Below are 26,816 nucleotides of genomic sequence, written 5' to 3' on the forward strand. Positions count from 1 at the left end.
TGTTTAGCTTTCACACATCCAAGGCTGTTATTATTAATCTGAGTTTGCCAAAGCACGAATGTGTAAATTATGAGATATTAGCCTATGTACCATGTGGTGAAATGACAGGCAGTAATATCATGTTCTTTCAACTGTGTCAGCAAAGAGCACTTTAAATGTTAGCTATTAAATTAGGGAACTAAAATCATTCGCTTTATTGTAACAGAATGAGCAAACATTTGGATTTTCATTTGTAATTTTCTTCTTTTTTTGTTTTTTGTTTCTGCCATGCCCCTGAGTATGTTTTTGCTTGTTTGTAAAGCATAGTCCTTTTTCCCTATTTTATCATCTTGGTACCATATCTATATACAATCTTCCCTCTTTTCCTTTTAAAAATTATGAACCTAACCATTTATTATCCAAGTTTGCTTCAACATGATAAATCGTATCAGATTTAAAATTGCAGGTGAAATATACAGACTTGTCTTGATAATTGTACTAAAATCAAAATCTAATATATTAATTTCTGAATGTTTTGATATAAATGTAGGACTTGCTGGTTTTTTAATTTATGGTGTCCTTTTACAATCAGAGAATAAAACTTTATAAATGTTAATTTAAGTATTTTAAAGTACAAAGATATTCAATCTTATTATGAATTCAGAAATGTAGTAAAAAATTAAAGAGTACGTCAAACGCATCCAGAGCTTTTTTGTTTTCTTTTTAGAATATAATTCTAGTGAAATCCATTTACAGAGCATTTACAAATCTTTTCTGTTGTGTTGTGTAAGGTATGTGTCCCTTCTGTGGATATCCTCACACAGCTTAGATCAGAGTTGGATTATAGAAAGGAAAGACTCTATGCGAAGCATTTATAAACATCTTAGACACTGCTTCCTGTCATGGACAAGGACATGCAGAAGTGAAATGAGAAAGAATTCTGTTTCTTTTGCTTTTCTTCCAAAGCCTCTTACTTCCTTATGTCACATTTTTTAAATGATTTAATGAACAGTAATTTAGAATTAGTTTAGAAGTTAAACTAAATCTAGTTAGACTAAAATCACTACAGAAATATCAGTATTGCAAATTAAGAAGTACTGAGGTAATACTTCCCAAATACCAAATCAAAATGTCAAATAAAATTATTCACATTAAGATTTTATGTTCAGTTTACCTAGTAGCTAAGAGCAGTGAAAAGAATAAAATGTCAAATTTCAGATGTTTTTCAGAAAAATAGAAAACTGTTATTCCATAATTTCCAAGATATATGAGACTATAATATTATCTATGTGATTGAACAACTAATTTATAGTAAAAATAAATAAACTATTATTTACCAGGTATGCTAATTAAACCTCTCCAACTCTTTTTTTTCAACGAGTGTATTCTGTACATTAATGATAGATTTTCTTACAAAATGTTGCCTGTTATGTAACAATATATAGGATAGTTCCATGAATAAGTATGGGACTATGGATGGGACATGGTTCAGCAGAAATGGCCTCAGAGTCTTACTTTCTCTGCCTCGTGGTACTGTTTCTTAAAAAATTTGAACCCTAGCAAGAACTACATTTTACGTTATGATGCAATATGTATGCATGAATACATAATGAAAACAAAGGTTTTAAAAGCAATACTTAGACTAATGGTTTCAGCCATTACACCTAAAGACCTTGAAAGTTGCCACTCCCATTCTTACAACAAGAAAAAACTGAACAAACTGAAAATCAGTGACTTTTCTTGAACTCCGAGAACTGAAGTTGGAGGGCAAACAACCATTACATGTGGAGAGAAAGGTAAATCGAGAGTGACATCTAAGATCTGCTTCCCTGGAACGGAAGTCTCTGGAGCCATAAACTGGTAAGAACACCTAAACGGTAATTCTCGTGAATTGCTGAAGACTAAGTGTGAACTAGCTTGAAAGTAAGAAACCCCTGGAGGCTGCCATCTTATGTGTGCTGTGTGCTCAGTCGTGTCCGACTCTTTGTGACCCCGGGGACCGTAGCCCACCAGGCTTCTCTGTCCATGGGATTTTCAAGGCAAAAATACTGGAGTGGGCTTCCATTCCCATCTCCAGGGGATCTTCCCAACCCAGGGATCAAACCTGAGTCTCCTGCATTGACAGGTGAATGGATTCTTTACCACTGAGTTGTCTTATGAGGCACCTATAATTTTGTGGAATTTATCTCCAGGAATCCCATCAGATTCACACAGTGAAGATCTGAGAAAGTTCTGGAAGATTCTGCTGGGTCAGAGGAAGCATAATCAAGGGGAAATACTCTCCATGTGTTCTCCGTAACGAAGGTCTACTTTTCAGGGGGAAACACTTTACCAGAGTCTCATCCTACCTGAGGAAGGGAGCCCCCTCTAGCCTGTCTCCTCATTTAAGTGGGGGAGAAAGAAAGCTATGGCATGGCAAAAATGCTAGTGGAGGTCACAGCAAAAGACACAGGCCCACTAAAGACTGAGAATCATAAGATTAAAGTGCTCCCCTCCGCCCAACCTGACGATTACCATAGCGGTGTAATGACCGTGAGTTACATCTTGAAAGAATGCAAGATGCAGTGTCTTTCTGAGGAACAGTACTTAGGGAAGCACCAGATCAAGAGAGAAGACAAGGACAAGAGAGGAAGTCGAAAATTTTGGTACTGACAGCTACAGTGAACAGTAGATACAGTCTAACTCCTAGATAGATTACTCTCACTACACCCTTACCTATTTTACTTCTTATACCCCAAACAAATAACCCTGGTGGCTCAGTCAGTAAAAAATCTGCCTGCAGTATGGTAGACCCAGATTCAATCCCTGGGTTGGGAAGATCCCCTAGAGAAGGAAATGTCAACCCACTGCAGTATTCTTGCCTGAGGAATCCCATGGTCAGAGAAGCCTGGTAGGCTACAGTCCATAGGGTCACAAGGAGTTGGACACGACTGAGAGACTTCACTTTCACTTTTCACCCCAAACAACATACTGCTTTTAGACAAGAAATTACAAGACATGCCAGAAAGCAAGGACAAAATAGTCCAGAGTGATAAAATGCACATCAGACCAGACAAGTGTGACACAAATGTTGGAATTATCAGACAGGAAATTTTATACAACTATGATTAATATGTTATGGGTTGTAATGGAAAAGTAGACAACATGCAAGAACATATGGGTACTGTAAGTAGAGAGAAACATATTTTTTCTTTTCATTTTTTTCACTGTTATTCAGAACCTCCTAAATTCATGTCATGACGAACTGCTGCTGCTGCTGCTAAGTCACTTCAGTCGTGTCTGACTCTGTGCGACCCCATAGACAGCAGCCCACCAGGCTCCTCCGTCCCTGGGATTCTCCAGGCAAGAACACTGGAGTGGGTTGCCATTTCCTTCTCCAATGCATGAAAGTGAAAAAATAAAGTGAAGTCGCTCAGTCGTGTCCGACTCCTAGCGACCCAATGGACTGTAGCCCACCAGGCCACTCCATCCATGATGAACTAGTGGGTCACAAACCATAGTTGGAGAAACTGTTTTGCAGCTGCACCAGCCAATATGGTAGCCATCGGCCACATCTGGTTATTTAAACTTTATTATAATTAAATAAAGTTTAGAATTCAGTTGCACTAAGCATATTTCAGGTGCTTCATTGGAACATATCCATCATCTCAGGAAGTTTGATTGGACAGCACTGACTATACACTAGAGTTCCCTTTTCTCTACACCAGCTGCAGAGTAAGAGGGGGTACCCAGTGTGCTCTTGCAGGCTAGCTATCTGTGCAGAATCTGCAGTGAAGTTAAGGAAATACTTAACTGGTGGCCAAAAGAGCTGTTTTTATTCTGTATTGAGCCATTTACTGGGCAACTTTAGATAAGTCTCTTGATCTTTCTGCGCTTAGTTTTCTTACGGATAAAATAACTTCTGTACTTGTATTTTAAGTACTCATGTACAGAATGTTTGGAGATAAGGGAGATAATATATGAGACACCACTGAGACATCCAGCTGAGGAACAACGTATCAGTCTCTCCCTCTAGCAAATCTCATAAACTTGAGTGGCTTTAAAACTTCCTTCTCTTCCTTTTGGGAGAGAATTGAAGCATCTTTCTCTACAAATACTGTACTCCTCATATTGCCCACTCCCTCCTCCTGTGTTCACATCCCTTGATATAAAATTTGTCCCTGTTCACTCTTGGGCAACCATGCTCAGGAGCACTCCCGGTTCTGAATATCTCACGTATAATTCCTGTACCTACTGATGACTTCCAGGGCAGGAAACGATCTCATTGGTACCTCATACCATCTAATACTAGTCTAAACATATTTAAAGTTTAAAATTTTTTTTGTTCTGCTTCTTTGAATACCAAATTAAAATGGAGGCTCTAACCTTGAAGTGGAAACATACCAGGGATGCTTCTCTACTCTCAGGGTTCTTTTGAAGAATACTGATGTTTCAAATTCAGGAGATGGCCTCTCTCTGTTGGTCTCTTTCCACCTAGAAAAAGTGCTCATGTGACTTCACTTTCTAAAACGCACACCTTCCTAATGATGTCCACAGATTCATCTCTGACAGGTACTGTTTTGTGTTATAGGAATTCGAAGCTTCTATAGTCCTCTTTTGCCAAAACTTATAAAAATACATGTGAAGGCTTTAATGAAAAATAAAATAATTTTAACTCAGAAAGAAGAAAGTATTCCTCTGGTACCTGCATCTCAGGCAGAAAATTATTTTACACAGCAGGGGGACAATCAATTAAAAGTTGAAAGGAATGTAAAATGTATCCACAAAGAGACAGAATTTCTTGATTAATTAAGAAGCTGTGTTCTGGATAATGTAAATGATAATTTCATATTTCATTTAAAAAACAAGGAAATACTTTAGGATGTGCTAAGTATGCTGAACATACTTAGAAAAGTAACAACTGTTAAGAAATTATTCTAAATATCATAATTCAGGTTTTAAACATGTATTAAATTGGTAGTAATTTTTAGGTGTGACTAAGATTTTGAAGCCACCAATATTTATTTAATAATAATTTCCAGTCAACAGTGTTATGTTTATTTCTGTTCCTATAGAAGCTTTATGTGGGTTGATTCAAAGTTTACTATGTTGTAAAGTGCTAAATTTGGTTAATAAAGGAACACAACTTCTCAGACAAAGGAAAACAGAAAGCAAAAAGCAATTAAGTTAATGGATTTGTGAAATATATATATTTTATGGAAATAGTGAATATAGTTCTGATATTCAGAAATACCTTTGGATTATATTTCCCATAAATTAGTTCGTTCCTCCCCTGGAAAGATATGTGTGTGTGTGTGTGTGTGTGTGTGTGAGTTAGTAGTGTCTGACTTCTTGTGACTCCTTGGACAGTAGCCCACCAGGCTCCTCCATCCATGGAATTCTCCAGGCCAGAATACTGGAGTGGGTAGCCTTTCCCTTCTCCAGGGGATCTTCCTGACCCAGGGATCAAACTTGGGTCTCCCGCATTGCAGGCAGAATCTTTACCATCTGAGCCACTAGGGAAGCCCCATCTGGAAGGGTAGACCACTTAAATAGTGGAGACAGAGATGGTTGTCAGAGATTCTTGAATGGCCTAGAACTTGATATTTAAAATTTAAATACAGTTCGTTTTTAACCATTGCTCCTCTGTAAGTATATTTTATTATGTATCTATGTCTGATGGAGGTAGGGAGTTCCATCTTTTCCTTCCATGATACATCCTTTTTCATCTGCATAACTGACCCTCATATGCTTCCTTAGTTTGGTGATCTTGACCTGCATTTGTGTGTAATTCTGGTGTTAAATGTCACTTGCCTACTTTGTCTAGATAGTAAACAACAGAACTCACTTTCCCTCTCTTCTGTTGAGTCTTTAAATTAATTGGTTTTTATTTTTACTGAATAGTTATACAATGTAGACATCATAGTGACCACAGAGTACTGGTCAGGAAAAAGCCAATTCAATTAATATGTTACTAAGGAGGGTCTTTGTACCAGAGGAAGCCATAAAAGTTCTTTCTGATTTATCAGTGGAAACAGTAATTAGGTCTTGATTTAATAAATTCAATAAAATTTATTGAAAATTCAATATTGATTGACATTCAATAGATATGAAAGTCTATACAGCAAAAGCAGCACTTCAAATGGCATCACTTTGGAGGATTTCTCTAAAATCAACATCATGATCAATTGATCTAATGGTAAAATTTTGAGTCAACTAATGACTCAAGACATCAGGAATATATCAGTTTATTCTCATGTTAAATTCTAAAGAAATTAGAGTATTTTAAATATCCTATACTAAGCAATATTCTTACCATGTATCCTTCATGATTTATCATCTGACTTTTCAGAAGGTTAACATCCCATTGTAAAACTCCTGATTTGTTTACTGATAAACAAAACCAATATTTGCTTTCAAAATCGTCTTTGTGAAATCTACTGAAATTGATTTCATTTCACTCCAATAACTCTAGAACCACTTAACTATATACACACACAACTGTATCTGATAAGGTATACTTTACTGCTTCCAGTTTTTGAGATTTCTGTTAGATTCTCTTTTGGATGAATACTTATTTTTGTAAGGGAGAACTTTTCTACATTTTTTTTTAATAATGTAGTTTAAATGTCTGGTCAAGCAATATGAGAAGAGGAACTTCAGCTTCTTGATCTAGTTAAATCTAAGATTGCTATTTTGGCTTCAAATTTCCCTAAGCAATATTGTGAGAGGTCCTGTAGCCTCTTCAGGAGATAAAGTCAAACTCATGCTTAAATATCTGCTGGATCATTGAAAAAGCAAGACAATTCCAGAAAAACATCTATTTCTGCTTTATTGACTATGCCAGCCAAAGCCTTTGACTGTGTGGATCACAATAAATTGTGGAAAATACTAAAAGAGATGGGAATACCTGACCACCTGACCTGCCTCTTGAGAAATTTGTATGCAGGTCAGGAAGCAACAGTTAGAACTGGACATAGAACAACAGACTGGTTCCAAATAGGAAAAGGAGTACGTCAAGGCTGTATATTGTCACCCTGCTTATTTAACTTATATGCAGAGTACATCATGAGAAACGCTGGGCTGGAAGAAACACAAGCTGGAATCAAGATTGCCGGGAGAAATATCAATCACCTCAGGTATGCAGATGACACCACCCTTATGGCAGAAAGTGGGGAGGAACTAAAAAGGCTCTTGATGAAAGTGAAAGAGGAGAGTGAAAAAGTTGGCTTAAAGCTCAACATTCAGAAAACAAAGATCATGGCATCTGGTCCCATCACTTCACGGCAAATAGATAGGGAAACAGTGGAAACAGTGTCAGACTTTATCTTTTTTGGGCTCCAAAATCACTTCAGATGGTGATTACAGCCATGAAATTAAAAGACACTTACTCCTTGGAAGAAAAGTTAAGACCAACCTAGATAGCGTATTCAAAAGCAGAGACATTACTTTGCCAACAAAGGTCTGTCTAGTCAAGGCTATGGTTTTTCCAGTGGTCATGTATGGATGTGAGAGTTGGACTGTGAAGAAAGCTGAGTGCCAAAGAATTGATGCTTTTGAACGGTGGTGTTGGAGAAGACTCTTGAGAGTCCCTTGGACTGCAAGGAGATCCAACCAGTCCATTCTAAAGGAGATCAGTCCTGGGTGTTCATTGGAAGGACTGATGCTGAAGCTGAAACTCCAGTACTTTGACCACCTCATCCAAAGAGTTGATTAATTGGAAAAGACCCTGATGCTCAGAGGGATTGGGGGGCAGGAGGAGAAGAGGATGAGGTGGATGGATGGCATCACCGACTTGATGGACATGAGTTTGAGTGAACTCCGGGGGTTGGTGATGGACAGGGAGGCCTGGCGTGCTGCGATTCATGGGGTCGCAAAGAGTCAGACACGACTGAGCAACTGAACTGAACTGAACTGAATGCTTAAACCTTTAGAACTTTAAAATATAACGTTTCATCAGTGGTTTCATCAGATGGCTTGTACTTAATGGCTTATTCCAAACCACAGAAATTTGGGTGACAATTTTTCAGGAGAATCTAGGAAATATCTCTGTGACAAAGAGTGAGAGTTTTTGAAGCGTGCTCTGTGAATGAGTTTAAAGAGCTGAATTTTGTTTACTTTTGTTACAATAAAACACAACTTTCCATTGAAGTGATTATTTGGTGTTATCCTTTCATGGAGGGCACAGCAGTCTTAGGTAACTGTATATTTGTTGATGTGTTACAGCAGAATTTACAATGCAGTGTATCTGTCAGTCACTTTGAACAGCTTGTTCACAAAAAGGCTGAATGGTTGGTATAATGGTTGGTATACCATTGGTTGGTATAAATGGCACTCAAGTAACAGGGTACTAAAACTTCCTTTCCTGAGGGTTTTTCATTGTAATCAGTTGAATAAAAGTTTTTATAATTTCAATCAACTCTTCTCTTTCTTTTACCAGACAATTTTTTAAAACTTTCCAAAAATTATTGGGAACTTTCTTTCTCAGATTAGTAACAAATCCCTAACTTTAATGAATAACGCTACTGTTCTAAATTCTGAAATATTACATAGTAATGATTATAGATTACCAAAAAAAATGGAGGTTAGAGGGTAAGGAGAAAAGATTTATTGCTTTGCTTTTATTATAATTTTAATGTATGTCTTTATCTGTTAAGTTTTTTTAAACAATTACATGCAAAAGTATGCATTTTGTTTTGTGATTTCTAACTGCTGAAGATAAAAAAGAAAACAATTACATGTTAAAAGTTAGTAAAATTGTTATGAATTCTTAAAACCTCACTTCATATAGTCTAAGAGATGTAATAATATGGTACATGCATTTATATACTCAGCTCCTCTTATTTGTGTTTTATCAGATTTTCCTGCTGGCTCTGTCAATGTTGATGTCTACTGTGATGGAATCATTAAAGCCACAGCAGAGATTAAATACTATACAACCCCGAAGGCTATGAAATGCCTGTTGGGAGCTGCAGGTCCCCGAGATGATGTGTACCAGGTAAGTTGATCTTTCCATGAAGTCTGTAATAAGCCTAAGAGCTAACGTAGAATAAATGAATGCATACTTTAGTGTAAAGTCTGAATTCTGGTTGAATAAAATGAATTAGTGATCAATAGGAAAGGAAGAAATTGACCTCTGTGATGCAAAAATGTAGATAAATTAGTTAGTATACGTCAAGTCATTTCAGATGATGTCACAACAGGTTATCCATTACAAAGTATTAAGGCTACTCTGATGGGCTCATTTTAAAGCTGTTACAGACCAAATAAAGACAAAAGGATTAAAGAGAACTCTTAAACAATGAATTTTCTCTTTAGCCAAATGTAGGTAATACAAAATAAACTTTTAAAGTTGAGGATTCAGACAAGTCAAGAATACCACCAAAACAGAAGTGTGTGGTGTTAACCTGGAAATTATTATTTTCATGAGGACATTTCCAAGCTTGGTGTATTTTTTTCCTTAGTTTCATTTATCACTCTCTTCTGACAGTGAAAGTTATTTCTTTAAATTAATAACATTTGTTTGAAATTCCAGAAAAGCTAAACTTTTCTTGGAAACTCTACAAAGAGGAGTTTTCAGGGTTTTTTCACTGGTGTGACGTAGCGGTATTTGGCAGTGAGGACTTGCTGTGGAGTTTACAGTCCTGTCCAGGGCCCTCAGTCTGGACATTTTCCAGTGAATGGTAGATACTGTGAGTGCCCTGCCCTGATGGACTGAGAAGGTAAAATGCGCATTTTGTTTGTTTGTTTGTTTTTTTCATTGATGGTTTATTTTTTTCTTTGATTACATAAAATGGGCTTGAGATCATAGTACTGTATTGGGATCATAGCACATTTTCTTTTTTTTTTTTTTTTAATTTTATTTTATTTTTAAACTTTACATAATTGTATTAGTTTTGATTCATTGTAAGCCATTCGTTTAATTTCTGCATTTTTGTTGTTGTTGTTGTTACATGATCCACTTTTAGTAGAAAGCTTGTTTAATGTGGAACTTCTTTATATGCTTATTACATCAAATCTTCACTGAAAAAACTGTCATTTCATTTAACAGCTATTTGATAATTAGAATTACAACCTTGCTTAATTACCTTGGTTTTTCTGGGGGAAGGAGGAGGTAGACCAGAGGAAAGGTGAAGAAAGAGGTAGTTGAACTGCGCATGTCATCTTTAGATTTACCACAAAACACTGCCTTAGGTTTGTAACAAAACCATCAACGATAATGATGTTGACAGGTTGTCAGGAAGCCTTACTGTTTAAACTAGTTTGGAATTGGTGGCTTTGTTATTTGTTTTGTGTGACACGTTTTTTTTCTATTAGAATTCTCCTTTATGAATGATATATTTTAGAACAATGGAAAAGATAAAAATATCCTAGAGAATAGAGAGTAAAATACCATTTGTCAAACTGAGGAGCCTGAGGACATTTGATGAAATGTCTATATTGTAATTGCAAAGCAAAAATAAAAGTAACAGCTTGAAATACAGATTTTGTTCATTTTCCTGTGATGTCTACCTTATTCTACTTTAAAAACTTTATTCATTACAAAAGGACTAATGAAGCGTTATATTGCATTATAAGGTATTCAGTCAGCATAGAAGTAAAGTAGTCCCCCAAACACATTTTTCTGTTGATTTTGCCTTTGGGGAGCAAAAAAAAAAATATTTTATGTATAGTGAAAATGAAATGTAATTTATGACCCAAACAGTTTTTCAGAATGTTTCAAATATCCAAGTCATGATTTCGTCTGTAGCTTTGAATGAACACAAACTTTTTTTGAGTAGTTTTTTGATAACTAGAAAAATTATCTGTTTCATTGTTACCCTCAGTGTCAGAAATGAGAGGTGAGGAAGGGTTCTGTCCACTGAGCCCTGGTGCCTAGTGAAAGGGGGATTGCAGGCAGTCACAGCTTGATTCAGGTTTTCACTCCTGGGAGACACTTTAAACCTGAGGTCTGAGTCCTGAGAGGTAGAATTATTCTAAGTTGGTGACAGTAGACTGCAGCTTGGCAAGAAACATTAAGAGATTTGGATTAATATGTACAACTTAAGATATTTTAGAGTTTGCGCTGCTGTCATAAGAAGACCTATACATGTTGTGGATTTAAAGTAAACAAATTCTGAGACTCAGATTTCAGACCAGACCAAGCGACACCATCACAATCCTGATGGAAGGGAAAGCTGCGTGTCATTCAGTTTCCTTTACATCTTGGACCAATGGGTTTCATCTCATCCATTGGCATCCAGACCATGTGAGGTGTCCCTACCATGAATTTGCTGAGATGGTAAAAATCAGACTCCACTCTTGATTAAAAGGAAGGAACTGCAGGGTCACAAAGGAACCTTGGTGTGTTTTAGGGTTACTTGGCCTCAGAGGACGTGTCCCAACCCACACTGTGCTTCTCCTTATGGGCTTTTGTTGGCTCCTTTTGACATTTTGCTTTGCTCTTATGTAGGTTATATTCTGAAAGTTGCAAAAAGTTGTGCTTTTTCTCTCCAGCATACAACACTACTATTTCCTTCATGTGCTTCTCAACTACTTAAACTGGGAAATTTGTGTATGTCGCGGACAGTCCACTGACCATCTCTACTCAAAGAACAACATACATTGGAATTTTATTCACCATACTTATTGTATATCTGTGAGGACATATACCAGTAGATTTAAGGGTTGTTCGTGTTTTTTAATATTCTACTCACTTAGCTGATCAGATCAGATGAGTCGCTTAGTCGTGTCCGACTCTTTGCAACCCCATGAATCGCAGCACACCAGGCCTCCTGTCCATCACCAACTCCCAGAGTTCACTCAGACTCACGTCCATCGAGTCAGTGATGCCATCCAGCCATCTCATCCTCTGTCATCCCCTTCTCCTCTTGCCCCCAATCCCTCCCAGCATCAGAGTCTTTTCCAATGAGTCAACTCTTCACATGAGGTGGCCAAAGTACTGGAGTTTCAGCTTTAGCATCATTCCTTCCAAAGAAATCCCAGGCCTGATCTTTAGAATGGACTGGCTGGATCTCCTTGCAGTCCAAGGGACTCTCAAGAGTCTTCTCCAACACCACAGTTCAAAAGCATCAATTCTTCAGTGCTCAGCCTTCTTCACAGTCCAACGCTCACATCCATACATGACCACAGGAAAAACCATAGCCTTGACTAGACGAACCTTTGTTGACAAAGTAATGTCTCTGCTTTTGAATATGGTATCTAGGTTGGTCATAACTTTCCTTCCAAGGAGTAAGTGTCTTTTAATTTCATGGCTGCAATCACCATCTGCAGTGATTTTAGAGCCCCAGAAAATAAAGTCTGACACTGTTTCCACTGTTTCCCCATCTATTTCCCCTGAAGTGATGGGACCGGATGCCATGATCTTCGTTTTCTAAATGTTGAGCTCTAAGCCAACTTTTTCACTCTCCACTTTCACTTTCATCAAGAGGCTTTTTAGTTCCTCCTCACCTTCTGCCATAAGGGTGGTGTTATCTGCATATCTGAGGTTATTGATATTTCTCCCAGCAGTCTTGATTCCAGCTTGTGTTTCTTCCAGTCCAGCGTTTCTCATGATGTACTCTGCATATAAGTTAAATAAACAGGGTGACAGTATACAGCCTTGACATACTCCTTTTCCTATTTGGAACCAGTCTGTTGTTCCATGTCCAGTTCTAACTGTTGCTTCCTGACCTGCATACAAATTTCTCAAGAGGCAGGTCAGGTGGTCTGGTATTCCCATCTCTTGAAGAATTTTCCACAGTTTATTGTGATCCACACAGTCAAAGGCTTTGGCATAGTCAATAAAGCAGAAATAGATGTTTTTCTGGAACTCTCCTGCTTTTTCGATGATCCTGTGGATGTTGGCAATTTGATCTCTGGTTCCTCTGCCTTTTCTAAAACCAGCTTGAACATCTGGAAGTTCACAGTTCACATATTGCTGAAGCCTGGCTTGGAGAATTTTGAGCATTACTTTACTAGAGTGTGAGATGAGTGCAATTGTGCGGTAGTTGGAACATTCTTTGGCATTTCCTTTCTTTGGGATTGGAATGAAAACGGAGCTTTTCCAGTCCTGTGGCCCCTGCTGAGTTTTCCAAATTTGCTGGCATATTGAGTGCAGCACTTTCACAGCATCATCTTTCAGGATTTGAAATAGCTCAAGTGGAATTCCATCACCTCCACTAGCTTTGTTCGTAGTGATGCTTTCTAAGGCCCACTTGACTTCACATTCCAGGATGTCTGGCTCTAGGTCAATGATCACACCATCGTGATTATCTGGGTCATGAAGATCTTTTTTGTACAGTTCCTCTGTGTATTCCTGCCACCTCTTCTTAATATCTTCTGCTTCTGTTAGGTCCATACCATTTTTGTCCTTTATCGAGTCATCTTTGCATGAAATGTTCCTTTAGTATCTCTGATTTTCTTGAAGAGATCCCTAGTCTTTCCCATTCTGTTGTTTTCCTCTATTTCTTTGCACTGATCGCTGAGGAAGGCTTTCTTATCTCTTCTTGCTATTCTTTGGAACTCTGCATTCAGATGTTTATATCTTTCCTTAGCTGAAATGGTATACTGAAAGAGCTATCCTGAGTTTTCTTGTAAATGTTAATGGCAGATGTGATTTAAGTAATCCTTAAAATCAGTAATTAGATACTTCCTATAATCATTTCAAAGCTTAACAGTCTGGAAATTTGAGTAAAGGAACAGTAATGAGAAATCTATGGATTTTAGTTTTCAGTAATCCTCAAATTTGTGGTAAGAGACTTTCTATTATCATTTAAAAACTGTAGGGCACAAAGCAAAATGATCGTTCTGTGAATTTGAGGAAAGAAATGATAATGAGAAATTTTATTTTCTTAGTTTATTGTGAAGATGTCTATTAGGTTTCGGAAGACTTTAGCTAAACCAGCTTACCTAATTGCTTCCTAAATCATTTTGTATTGTTTTGCGTAAATACTAAACCCCAGCACATAGCCTCATAAAGGGAAATTTCCAGACCATCACCTAGAACAGTGAATTCAGATGAAAAAATCCAAAGCCCTATTTGGGAAGATAATTAGAATTCAAGTTTTAGTGTTAGAAAAACTAGTAACTCCTGTTTAACTGAGATAATTAAAACCTTTGAGGCTTCCATCTTATTTACAAAATTATCTAGGGGCAACAATAAATTTAACTTTATATAGGAACAACTAGATATAATATAAAAACCAAACTAGGTCAGAATGCTGAACTATAATAGCAATTATTGATCAAAGCGTTAGGCTCTTGTTTATCAAGAGAGGTTTTGGAATAGTACCAAATAATTTTTATTAGTTGTAGTTCTTATTGATTAAAAGGTATATTGCGATGAATATGTTTATCATCTTGCATGTTTTACTTTTACCTATTGAAATCTTATTTTCATCTTCGTGTTAGGTGTGCTTCATTGCCACTTTTTATTAAATTGTATGTATTATCCAATCTTTGGTTTACTGCCTACAAATATTTAATACACTGTGAAACCAGATAGGGTTGAAGTGGAGGATATGGACTAAGAGAACTCTCAGGTCATGAGGAATTTCCCAGTTTTTTTTTTTTTTTTTTTAGTTCCTTTATAGATTGGTTTCTTCATTAGGTTAAAGCTTAAGCATTAGTGGCTATCTCCCTTAAAGAGGTCTTCAGAAGATTCTTCCTACTGAAAGAAACTGGGAACTTCCAGGCCTCTTAACTTTTCTTTTTTTTTTTTTGAAAGTCCTTGCCTCTCTCAAAAGGTTGATAAACACACAGGGCTTCAGGGTCCTACATATTTTCCAACACTGACTCCTCCACAGCATGCCTCCTTGTCTCCTTAATTTCCTCCATTATTCCTGTGTTCCAGCCACCCAGGATGGTGCCTTCTTTAAACACACAGTAAGCCATCTACCCGGAGAAGGCTCTGGCACCCCACTCCAGTACTCTCGCCTGGAAAATCCCATGGACAGAGGAGCCTGGTAGGCTGCAGTCCGTGGGGTCGCTAGGAGTCGGACACGACTGAGCGACTTCCTTTTCACTTTTCACTTTCATGCATTGGAGAAGGAAATGGCAACCCACTCCAGTGTTCTTGCCTGGAGAATCCCAGGGACGGGGGAGCCTGATGGGCTGCCGTCTATGGGGTCGCACAGAGTCGGACACGACCAAAGTGACTTAGCAGCAGCAGCAGCAGCAAGCCATCTACCCTCCACTGCCTCATCATTAAGGGATGGCTTTGTGTTTTTCATCTTTGCATACTCACTTTCTTCACATAGTTATAGTTCCTGATGCATGTGACACAACTGATACTTAGGGTTTAAAAAAATGAGAAAAGAGTGATACCTTTTTTCCTAGTGCTATTTAAAAAAATAAGTAAAAACCTATAGTATAAGTATACAAATAAGAGAGAAATGAAATCTTCCCTTTTAAAAATTATACTGCTATTTATTTATAAAACTGAATAAATGAATCTGGTGTTTATGAAAGTAAGGAACTCTCAGAGGTTCACAATGCTAGGCACATTTGTACTACAAACCTTCCTTCACATCCTACCTCAGTCATGAACTCCATGTACATATACTTCATTGTTGTTCAGTCACTAAGCCGTGTCCGACACTTTGCAACCCCGTGAGCTGCAGTACATCAAGCTTCCCAAATATACTTCATTACTGACTTTTAATGGCTGTAAATTTTTTGATTCCAATCTTGCCTTTCTTATGAACGTTAAGGAGAGGTTCATTACTCAAAAATGCCTAAGGTCTTACCTCTCTCAAAAGGCTGCTTATTATCTTTCCTTTTTCCTACTGGACTGTGGCAGTGTGGTATAAGAGAAATAGTTCTAGATAGGGCAGGAGCAGGAGTTGGATTCTTTTATTAAGTAATCACTTCATGAGAGCTCATTTTCCCTAGTGCTAAAGGAATTCCCTCCTGTGAACAGTGAAGAAATTTAAGTATATGATCTCCAAGGTCATTTCCAGCTCAAATACTCCATAATTGTAAGTCAAGAAAAAAAATGCTTATTTAGATTGAGAGCTATGACCATTCTCTGTTAAAGAAGATTGACTTGCAAATATATGGGCTTTCCATATAGCCTTTATTTCCATTTTATTTGTACTGATTCTTAATTCTACCCCCAGAGAAGGAAGTGATTCAAGTTTCATGTACCTTTGATCGGTTTTATTACTTGTCTTGTATTTCTGAGCAGAGATTTGGACTGTAGCCCACCAGGCTCCACTGTCCATGGGATTCTCCAGGCAAAAATCCTGGAGTGGGTTGCCATCTCCTTCTTCAGGGGTTCTTCCCAACCCAGGGATAGAACCTGTGCCTCCTGTGTCTCCTGCTTTGCAGGCTTTTGAAAGATTCTTTACCCACTGAGCTATCAGGAAGAAAACCATTAGAGATTTTTAATCAGACAAAGAATAGCCAAAATGCAATTTGAAGATGTATTTCTGGATTCATTTTTCATATTGTTTGTTCCCCTAATTGGAATGAACCAATAAGAGTAAAACAATTCCTTTGAAGTTTAGATGCGACATTTCCTGTGTGCTATGTCTCTACTTGCGGAAATGGTCAAGCAACGGTTAATGATGCCTGATTAGGATAGTTCAGACTTGATGATTATACTCACCTCAGTTACAAATCATTGACTCAAACAAGAACACACAGCTAGTGCACTCATCCATTTCTTTAGAGAAAAACAAGTAAATCAGTTGGCTTTAATGGTAGATACAGCAGCTGTTATAAGAAAAAAAGCATTTCTGAGCACAGAAATAGCCAGTGACATAACTATACTGTTGTTTTTCTACAATTCTTGACCTTATATGTCATCTTAGTCCATTTTCATAGTTATTGGTCCCATATGTTTTAGTTTATGTTTAGCTACTATTTAGAATATATTTTGTTAATGACTTCTTAATTTATAGTCTCTGCTCACTTGATGAAAATAAATGCTTCCTCAGTGTTTTATGTCTCCCAAACTAAAGTGTCTCTCTTGCAGCTTACATCCCCTTTCTTCTTGTCAAGCTGGGGCTGGCTGTGACTGCCCTCTGCAGAGGATGTCTGTGTGCTGGTGTGAATGGTGTCTGTAACAACCCCATCCAAGTACAGCCTTCTGCTTTTACTGTCTAGTTCTTTAGAGCATTCAGATCTTCAATCATAACGAGCATTTGTAAACAACCCTAAAAAACAAAGCACAAGTCAAACACCGTTAACAAGGTTCCTTCGTAGCTTTATTCATATAAACAACAAAGTAGGAACAAACCCCAAATATTCCATACCTCTTCAGAAATTAGAAGACTAAAAAACCTTGTGGAAAAAATGTGTTTGTTTACATTTACTAAAAGTCGTTATACATTCTTATGGTTCTCTTTATTAAGTAGTATTGATAATAAGATAAAGAAATAAAGTAGAATATAATTTGGGAAATTTAAATTGTGTTTAGCATTCATGAAATATGCTTCTACATTAAACCATATCAAGACATAGGAAATTAAGTAACATAAATCTTTAATAAGGAAAATTAAACTTCTAAGAACTTATTTTTCAGAGATCAGCCATTTAGTTTCATCAACCTTATTAAGTATCAACACACAAACAAATATACATCAGTTATGCACAAGTCCCTCTCAATAAATCTGATGAACATTTTTAAATTTAATGTAACTTGAATTTTCAGCAGCAATTAACACCATGGAACAAACTTACTGTCTTGATTTAATTTTTTCCCTTAACTTCCAGGAAGACATGTGTTCCTGGTTTTCTTCCTACATCCTTTGCCTTTCATTCTCAATATCCTTTGCAATCTCTTCATTGTAGATCTATAAAATAAAATCTTAAACCTATCCAGTTTTGATTCTTAGACACCTATATTTTTGATGGATATTTCCTCTGCAGTTAATCGCATTGGCTTGTGAGTTATACACCAACTGTGGATTTCCTTTAAGCCTATCTCTCACTGTTCTCTAACTCATGAAATTACATCATGGTCAATCTAGTTTAAAAGCCAGAAACACTCAGCCTACAAATTCAATCCATTATTAAACCATAGCAGTTTTACTTACTAAATATTGCTCACTTCTCTACACATCTCTCTAGTTCTGACACTTTAGTGAACCTTTTCTTCTTGCCTACACTGCTAGACTAATCTCCTAACTGGTTCCCAACTGTAGGTTTTGCACACACCCTACTTATCAAGTCCCTGGTCTGTGAGGTTATTTTAAAAAGAATGATGTCAGCATATAATTCTCTTGCTCAAATAATTCAATAGATTCCAGTTGTTAAATGGATTAAAAAAAATCATTAGCATGAAAAATATGGCCTTGATGTCACTGTCCCCTCTCACCTTCCAAGTTAATCTTTTTAATAAAGTAATTTATTTTTAGTTGGAGGATAATTGATTTACAATATTGTGCTGGTTTCTGCCATATATCAACATTAATCAGCCATAGGCATATGTATGTCCCCTCCCCCTTGAACCCCCTACTCCTCTAAGTTGTCACAGAGCACCAGATTTGAGCTCCCTGCGTCATATAGTAAATTTCTACTAGCTGTCTAGTTTTACATATGGTAATATATATGCTGCAGTGTCTCAATTTCTCCCACCCTCTCCTTCCCTCTCTGTGTCCACAAGTCTGTTGTCTATGTCTGCGTCTCCACTGATGCCCTGCAGATAGGTTTATCAGGACCATCTTTCTAAATTCCCTGCTGCTGCTGCTAAGTTGCTTCAGTCGTGTCCGACTCTGTGCGACTCCATAGACGGCAGCCCACCAGGCTCCCCTGTCCCTGGGATTCTCCAGGCAAGAACACTGGAGTGGGTTGCCATTTCCTTCTCCAATGCATGAAAGTGAAAAGTGAAAGTGAAGTCGCTCAGTCATGTCCGACTCTTAGCGACCCCATGGACTGCAGCCCACCAGGCTCCTCCATCCATGGAATTTTCCAGGCAAGAGTACTGGAGTGGGTTGCCATTGCCTTCCCTATATATGTGTTAATATGAGATATTTGTCTTTCTCTTTCTGACTTACTTCACTCTGTATAATAGGCTCTAGGTTCATCCACCTCATTAGAACTGAATCAAATGTGTTTCTTTTTATGTCTGAATAATATTCCATTGTGTATATATGTACCACAACTTTTTTATCCATTCATCTGTCGATGAAATCTAGGTTGCTTCATGTCCTGGCTATTGTAAATAGTGCTGCAATGAACATCAGAGTATATGTGTCTTTTTCAATTATGGTTTACTCAGGGTATATGCCCAGTAGTGAGGTGGCTGGGGCATATATAGTTTTATCCTAGTTTTTAAAGTAATCTCCATATTGTCTTCCACATTGGCTGTATAAATACATTCCCCACCAACAGTGCAGGAGGATTTCACTTTCTCCACACCCTCTCCAGCATGTATTGTTGTAGAATTTTTGATGATGGCCATTCTGACTGGTGTGAGGTGATACCTCATTATAGTTTTGATTTACGTTTCTCTAATAGTGATGTTGACCATCTTTTCATGTTTGTTCAGTTCAGTTCAGTTCAGTTGCTCAGTGGTGTCTGACTTTGTGACCCCATGAATCGCAGCATGCCAGGCCTCCCTGTCCATCACCAACTCCCGGAGTTCACTCAGACTCACGTCCATAGAGTCAGTAATGCCATCCAGCCATCTCATCCTCTGTCGTCCCCTTCTCCTCCTGCCCCCAATCCCTCCCAGCATCAGAGTGTTTTCCAATGAGTCAACTCTTCGCATGAGGTGGCCAAAGTATTGGAGTTTCAGCTTTAGCATCATTCCTTGCAAAGAACACCCAGGACTGATCTCCTTTAGAATGGACTGGTTGGATCTCCTTGCAGTCCAAGGGACTCTCAAGAGTCTTCTCCAACACCACAGTTCAAAAGCATCAATTCTTTGGTGCTCAGCTTTCTTCACAGTCCAACTCTCACATCCATACATGACCACTGGAAAAACCATAGCCTTGACTAAATGGACCTTTGTTGGCAAAGTATGTCTCTGCTTTTGAACATGCTATCTAGGTTGGTCATAACTTTTCTCCCAAGGAGTAAGTATCTTTTAATTTCATGGCTGCAGTCACCGTCTGCAGTGATTTTAGAGCCCCAAAAAATAAAGTCTGACACTGTTTCCACTGTTTCCCCATCTATTTCCCATGAAGTGATGGGACCAGATGCCATGTTCTTAGTTTTCTGAATGTTGCGCTTTAAGCCAACTTTTTCACTCTCCACTTTCACTTTCATCAAGAGGCTTTTTAGTTCCTCTTCACTTTCTGCCATAAGGGTAGTGTCATCTGCATATCTGAGGTTATTGATATTTCTCCCGACAATCTTGATTCCAGCTTGTGCTTCTTCCAGCTCAGCGTTTCTCATGATGTACTCTACATATAAGTTAAATAAGCAGGGTGACAAAATAAGCATGGTCAACAAAAGAGTCCGAAATGCAGTCTTGGATGCAATCTCAAAAACAACAGAATGGTCTCTGTTCGTTTCCAAGGCAAACCATTCAATATCACAGTAATCCAAGTCTATGCCCCAACCAGTGATGCTGAAGAAGCTGAAGTTGAACGGTTCTATGAAGACCTACAAGACCTTTTAGAACTAACACCCAAAAAAGATGTCCTTTTCATTATAGGGGACTGGAATGCAAAAGTAGGAAGTCAAGAAACACCTGGAGTAACAGGCAAATTTGGCCTTGGAATATGGAATGAAGCAGGGCAAAGACTAATAGAGTTTTGCCAAGAAAATGCACTGGTCATAGCAAACACCCTCTTCCAACAACACAAGAGAAGACTCTACACATGGACATCACCAGATGGTCAACACCAAAATCAGATTGATTATATTCTTTGCAGCCAAAGATGGAGAAGCTCTATGCAGTCAACAAAAACAAGACCAGGAGCTGACTATGGCTCAGATCATGAACTCCTTATTGCCAAATTCAGACTTAAATTGAAAAAAGTGGGGAAAATCACTAGACCATTCAGGTATGACCTAAATCAAATCCCTTATGATTATACAGTGGAAGTGAGAAATAGATTTAAGGGCCTAGATCTCATAGATAGAGTGCCTGATGAACTATGGACGGAGGTTCATGATATTGTACAGGAGACAGGGATCAAGACCATCCCCATGGAAAAGAAATGCAAAAAAGCAAAATGGCTGTCTGAGGAAGCCTTACAAATAGCTGTGAAAATAAGAGAAGTGAAAAGCAAAGGAGAAAAGGAAAGATATAAGCATCTGAAGGCAGAGTTCCAAAGAATAGCAAGAAGAGATAAGAAAGCCTTCCTCAGTGATCAATGCAAAGAAATAGAGGAAAACAACAGAGTGAGAAAGACTAGAGAACTCTTCAAGAAAATTAGAGATACCAAGGGAACATTTCATGCAAAGACGACTCGATAAAGGACAGAAATGATATGGACCTAACAGAAGCAGAAGATATTAAGAAGAGGTGGCAGGAATACACAGAATTGTTCGAAAAAGATCTTCACGACCCAGATAATCACGATGGTGTGATCACTGACCTAGAGCCAGACATCCTGGAATGTGAAGTCAAGTGGGCCTTAGAAAGCATCACTATGAACAAAACTAGTGGAGGTGATGGAATTCCACTTGAGCTATTTCAAATCCTGAAAGATGATGCTGTGAAAGTGCTACACTCAGTATGCCAGCAAATTTGGAAAACTCAGCAGGGGCCACAGGACTGGAAAAGCTCCATTTTCATTCCAATCCCAAAGAAAGGCAATGCCAAAGAATGCTCCAACTACCACACAATTGCACTCATCTCACACGCTAGTAAAGTAATGCTCAAAATTCTCCAAGCCAGGCTTCAGCAATACATGAACCATGAACTTCCAGATGTTCAAGCTGGTTTTAGAAAAAGCAGAGGAACCAGAGATCAAATTGCCAACATCTGCTGGATCATGGAAAAAGCAAGAGAGTTCCAGAAAAACAATTTCTGCTTTATTAACTATGCCAAAGCCTTTGACTGTGTGGATCACAATAAACTGTGGAAAATTCTGAAAGCGATGGGAATACCAGACCATCTGACCTGCCTATTGAGAAACCAATATGCAGGTCAGGAAGCAACAGATAGAACTGGACATGGAACAACAGACTTGTTCCAAATAGGAAAAGGATCATGTCAATTTTAAAGATAAGTGTTACTCAATTTAAAAAGAGAAACTAAATTATTTGTTCAGACTTCTTTCCCCAAACTAGCCTTTGCACTTAATTTCTTCAGTCAGTGCAAATGCTAGTTTGGGGAGTGAACTCTCCTCATGAATAGATATGCACTTTTCTCAATCACAGTGATTGTATTTCATGTGTTATATCTGAGGGCTCACATCAAAGTATTTATTTAAACTCTTAAGTAATTCTGTTGGGTAAGTATTATTAAGGTCCACAACTAATGAGTCCTGAAGCAGGCATTTCAACAGAGGTTTCTCAGATCTCAAAATATATTTTCTTCCTGGTATCATTGTTTTCAAGTTATTTAAAGATATTCTACAGTACATGAATACCTAATCAATATAAATACAAAATATTTGAAGGAGGTGTTAAATTGCATTGTTTTATACTCTTAACATTTATTTTTGCATATGTGGTCATGACATGTTTGAAATGACTCAGAACTGACTCACTTAAAACTTAAAAAAATTAATTTGACAAAGGAAAATATCTCTTTCATCTTAGCCCAATTTACTTGTTTATTCTTTTACATTAAGTGCTTAAAATTGAATACTTATAAAGTGAAAAGCAAAAGGCTTTTTGTAACCAGAAAATGTTTGTTCTGTTCTCTGTCATTCTCTTTACAAGCTGTAGGAGGAAATTTTGTCTAAGATATGTAAACTATGTATCAAATTTTCCTTTAAATGTCTACTGTGGCTGGCTTTCATAGCACACATTATGAACAATGGAATAAACGAAGTGAATCTTATTTTCTTTTACTAGGGAAACTTAAGGAAACATAGAAATTTGTTATAAGAAAAACAAGATGTTTTTAGTTCAACCATTGCTTTTCTTTTTAGATGCCTGAAAGTAAAATGCTGCAAATGATATATTTTGTTTCCTATTTTGAACATTTCACAGCCTTCCTATGATTATTTCACTGAAATCATTTCTCTTGTTAAGATTCTTTACTACTACTACATTTCTCTACCAGATTTAAAAAAATAACTTAGTATTCTGTAGTCAACCTTAGAGGTTTATTCATTCAACATCATTATTTTAAAACCTTTTTCCTTGCCTCTTGTCAGCTATTAAAGGTGGGAAGACTAGATTTTTATATTTTTAACCATCTTTCTAGTTAGATATGGGCTTGCAAGTGGCTAAATGGTAAAAAAAAAAAAAAAAAAAAAAAACTGCCTACCAATGCAGGAGATGCAGGTTTGATCCCTGGGACAGGAAGATACCCTGGAGGAAGAAATGGCAATCCACTCCAGTATTCTTGCCTGGGAAATCTCACAGACAGAGGAGCCTGGCGGGCTACAATCCATGGGGTTGCAAAGAGTCGGACAATACTGAGCCACTAACACTTTCATTCTGCTTTGTGTTACATGGCTATAGCTTTCATCCTTTCTCTTCACTTCTAAACAGGACTTTTAGAAAATCCAGAAAGGCTTGAACCACTTTATTATTTGAGGTATGCAGATTATTGAAAAACGAAGAAATAGAGTAACATCATTTTTTTCAACCCAATCATTTAATTTCTGTGACTTCATATTGGCAGTCTATCTAATTTACTTGGAAATCATTTCAAAAGTCTTTAGTAGATATTTTTGTTCCATAATCCTCTCTCCACCCCATGGCTTTTGTTCATTGGCCTACTTTCTCAGCTTTAGTCATCTAGGTCACAAGTCAGTTTAATCCCAGCCATTGCTTCACAAAACACAATTTAAAAGAAATGGTAGCTTTTGCAGTCCGTTATGTCTTTGGTAGTACAAGACCAGTAGCTCCTCCCAAAATGTTCAGATTAGGGAAATAAAGTTGATATATAATTATTTTATATCTACAGGGGAAAAAATAGGTCAAGATGAATATTCACCCTCACTTTGACACAGAAGTAAAATAATCTCATTTCTGACCCTTAAATTGAAGAATCAGATTCATCATTTTATCTCATTTATTAAAATGAGGCATATATTTTAACAGAATTTATTATTGAAACAAATTACAGTGTTATCATTGACTTCATATAAAACTCTTCTAAAATTAGTCAATTTTCAAGTCAATTAGCTCATCCAAAGAGAGTAAGTGAAAATTGCTCAGCCCATGGAATTGTCCAGGCCAGAATACTGGAATGGGTAGCTTTTCCCTTCTTCAGGGGATCTTCCCATCCCAGGAGTCAAACCCAGGTCTCCCACATTGCAGGCAGATTCTTTACCAGCTGAGTCACAAGGGAAGCCCAACCAAAAGCAAAGACTTATTTCTTGCATTCATTTTTCTATTATTCTAATAACTGGCTTTTTTCCAAGTCCCTAATATTTTATATTATTATTTTTAAAAAGTTGTAAGGATTATTAAAGGTTACCCAGGATTTATCCCAGTCAATAATTTTTATTATATTACACTAAGATGTTTCTTTGTAAATAATTAAACTAACAAAACATTTCCTTTTCATTTGAAAACAGAGTGACATTGATGAACTTGATGATATTCTCACATCAACATTCAAACATGAGATACCATACTATGAATTCCAATCACTCCAAACTGAAATCTGCCCTCAAAAAGAATGTGAGTATTTTCCAACTGCATCAATTATTCTTTTTGTCACATTTCACTCTATATAACTGCTTAATAAATATTATAGCAAAGAATATAGAATTGCTGATGAAATGTTTTCAAAAACTCCCATCCCCTGGTGAAAGAGCTGGTTTTTATTCTAAGGAAATATTTGGATAATGAATGAGGAAAATTGTTCATCATAGCATTATTTATAATTACCAAAAATGGAAATAACTCAGTCCTTTAAAGATAGGTAATTGATCAAATAAATTTTGGTACGTATGTTAATGCAACCATCATAAATTTTATTATAAACTGATTTGCTGACTGGAGTGATGCTTTGATTTATACTTAATTGCATAAAAGTAGGATATATAGCAGGAGATAGAGTGTGAGCCTGTTTTAAGAGGTACAAATGTTTAATAGCATATGTTTGAGTGTATATATATAAATGCACACACACATATATATGTGTACATATACATATATAAATCAATAGTCTGAACAGATATGCATCTGCTAACAGTTATGCATGGGTTCTGCTCTTTCAGGGATTACATTTTTTCATTTTGCTAAATCTTTGTTTTCTACAGTGACTGCATATTATTTTTATCAAAGATATATACATATACATATATATAAAGGAAAATATGTATAGGAGCTACTATAATAAAAAACCATACTTCTAAATGGCATCACAAGCTCAGTAGCATGCATTGTTTATTGCTTATTCCTGTGTTTTTTGTTGACACACTGTTTCTAATACAGTTTTATGCTTAGTATGCAAACACAATGATGGAGATGTAATGGTGAGTAAGACAGGCATGGCTACAGGACATGAGAGGTCTCCTATAGGTATACTGTAGGGCTGATGAGCAGAGGTTTTCTTCTATAGAGTTTCTGTGCTATTTGAAATAGTTTTATCATCAGGCTGTCAGGCCTGAGGGAAGCAGGAAGAAAAGAATAGGAGCCTTAAGGCACAACTGATTATGATTCACCCAGATGTGCTAGAACGTGCATTATGTGTGGTAAGGCCACATTGTGGGGACAGGGCAATGGTAGGCTGCTTTTGAATAAGTAATCTTGTGAGAATAATCCACATTTATTTTATTTCCCACATATATTTTAACAATACACAGTTCACTTACAAAAGTTAGACATTAAGTTGGGATAGAAAAGGAACATGACATGATCCCTTACTTAAGATACTCATCGTTTAACTGGAGAAACAAGATATTATGTATGTAATCATACTGCTGCTGCTAAGTCGCTTCAGTCGTGTCCAACTCTGTGTGACCCCATAGACGGCCACCCACCAGGCTCCCCCGTCCCTGGGATTCTCCAGGCAAGAACACTGGAGTGGGTTGCCATTTCCTTCTCCAATGCATGAAAGTGAAAAGTGAAAGTGAAGTCGCTCAGTCATGTCCGACTTCTAGGGACCCCATGGACTGCAGCCCACCAGGCTCCTCCATCCATGGGATTTTCCAGGCAAGAGTACTGGAGTGGGGTGCCATCGCCTAAAAAATGTACCACACTCCATGAAACTGATTACACTGACAATAGAATTTTAGGGAAAAGCTATATTAGTTTTCAAGATGTGTTTCCTAAAGGAAATAGGATTTTACCTAGAATTTAAATGATGTGTCTCAATGAGAAAAGAGAAAGGAAACAGGAATTCTAAGGAATAGAAAGTGTATGTAAACGTATGAAGATGAAATGATGACACAATTTTTACAAATTCCCTCAGCATTATATTTAAGTTTGTGCAATGAGAATTGTGGAGTTGGAGAGGATAGGATGTCTTTGGTCTCTCATTTAGAGATAAAGAATTCTGGGTAAGTTTGAAAGTGCTTCTTATTGTCTCATTCATGTTGAAGGATCTGAATTTTAGAGTTGGAAAGGATGGAATAGACTTGGTCCTTTTTTTTTTTTTTTTTTTTAGGAAAAAGATTCTTTATAGTTTAAATTGAAGGCCTGATAATGTGGATCTGATTCAATGGGTACGGGGAATAGTTAAGCTTCTGCTTTTTAATCAAACTTCCAGGTAAAACTGATGTTGCTGGTTCTCAGACCTTGAGTATCAAGGGTTTAGAGCAGTGGTTCTGCAACTTGGTGCATATTGTAGTTAGCTACAAAGCCTTCAGAACATCCTATGCCCAAGCCACACCCCCAAA

General features: G+C 37.2%; 1 protein-coding gene across 2 annotated transcripts in view; it reads left to right on the plus strand.

Annotated features, from left to right (window-relative positions):
• The window catches only part of BANK1 (B cell scaffold protein with ankyrin repeats 1), a 321,586-nt gene that overhangs the window by 101,320 nt on the left and 193,450 nt on the right, over positions 1–26,816 (plus strand). For both annotated transcript variants that reach the window (XM_086406760.1, XM_086406761.1), the window contains exons 5-6: positions 8,817–8,956; positions 24,546–24,651. In XM_086406760.1, the coding sequence (XP_086262886.1) occupies positions 8,817–8,956; positions 24,546–24,651 (246 nt within the window). The remainder of the gene's footprint in view (positions 1–8,816; positions 8,957–24,545; positions 24,652–26,816) is intronic.

Source organism: Bos grunniens, chromosome 6 (genome assembly GCF_055505025.1).
Source record: "Bos grunniens cultivar Pamir isolate PY7600 chromosome 6, Bosgru_T2T1.0, whole genome shotgun sequence".
Lineage (NCBI taxonomy): Eukaryota > Metazoa > Chordata > Mammalia > Artiodactyla > Bovidae > Bos > Bos grunniens.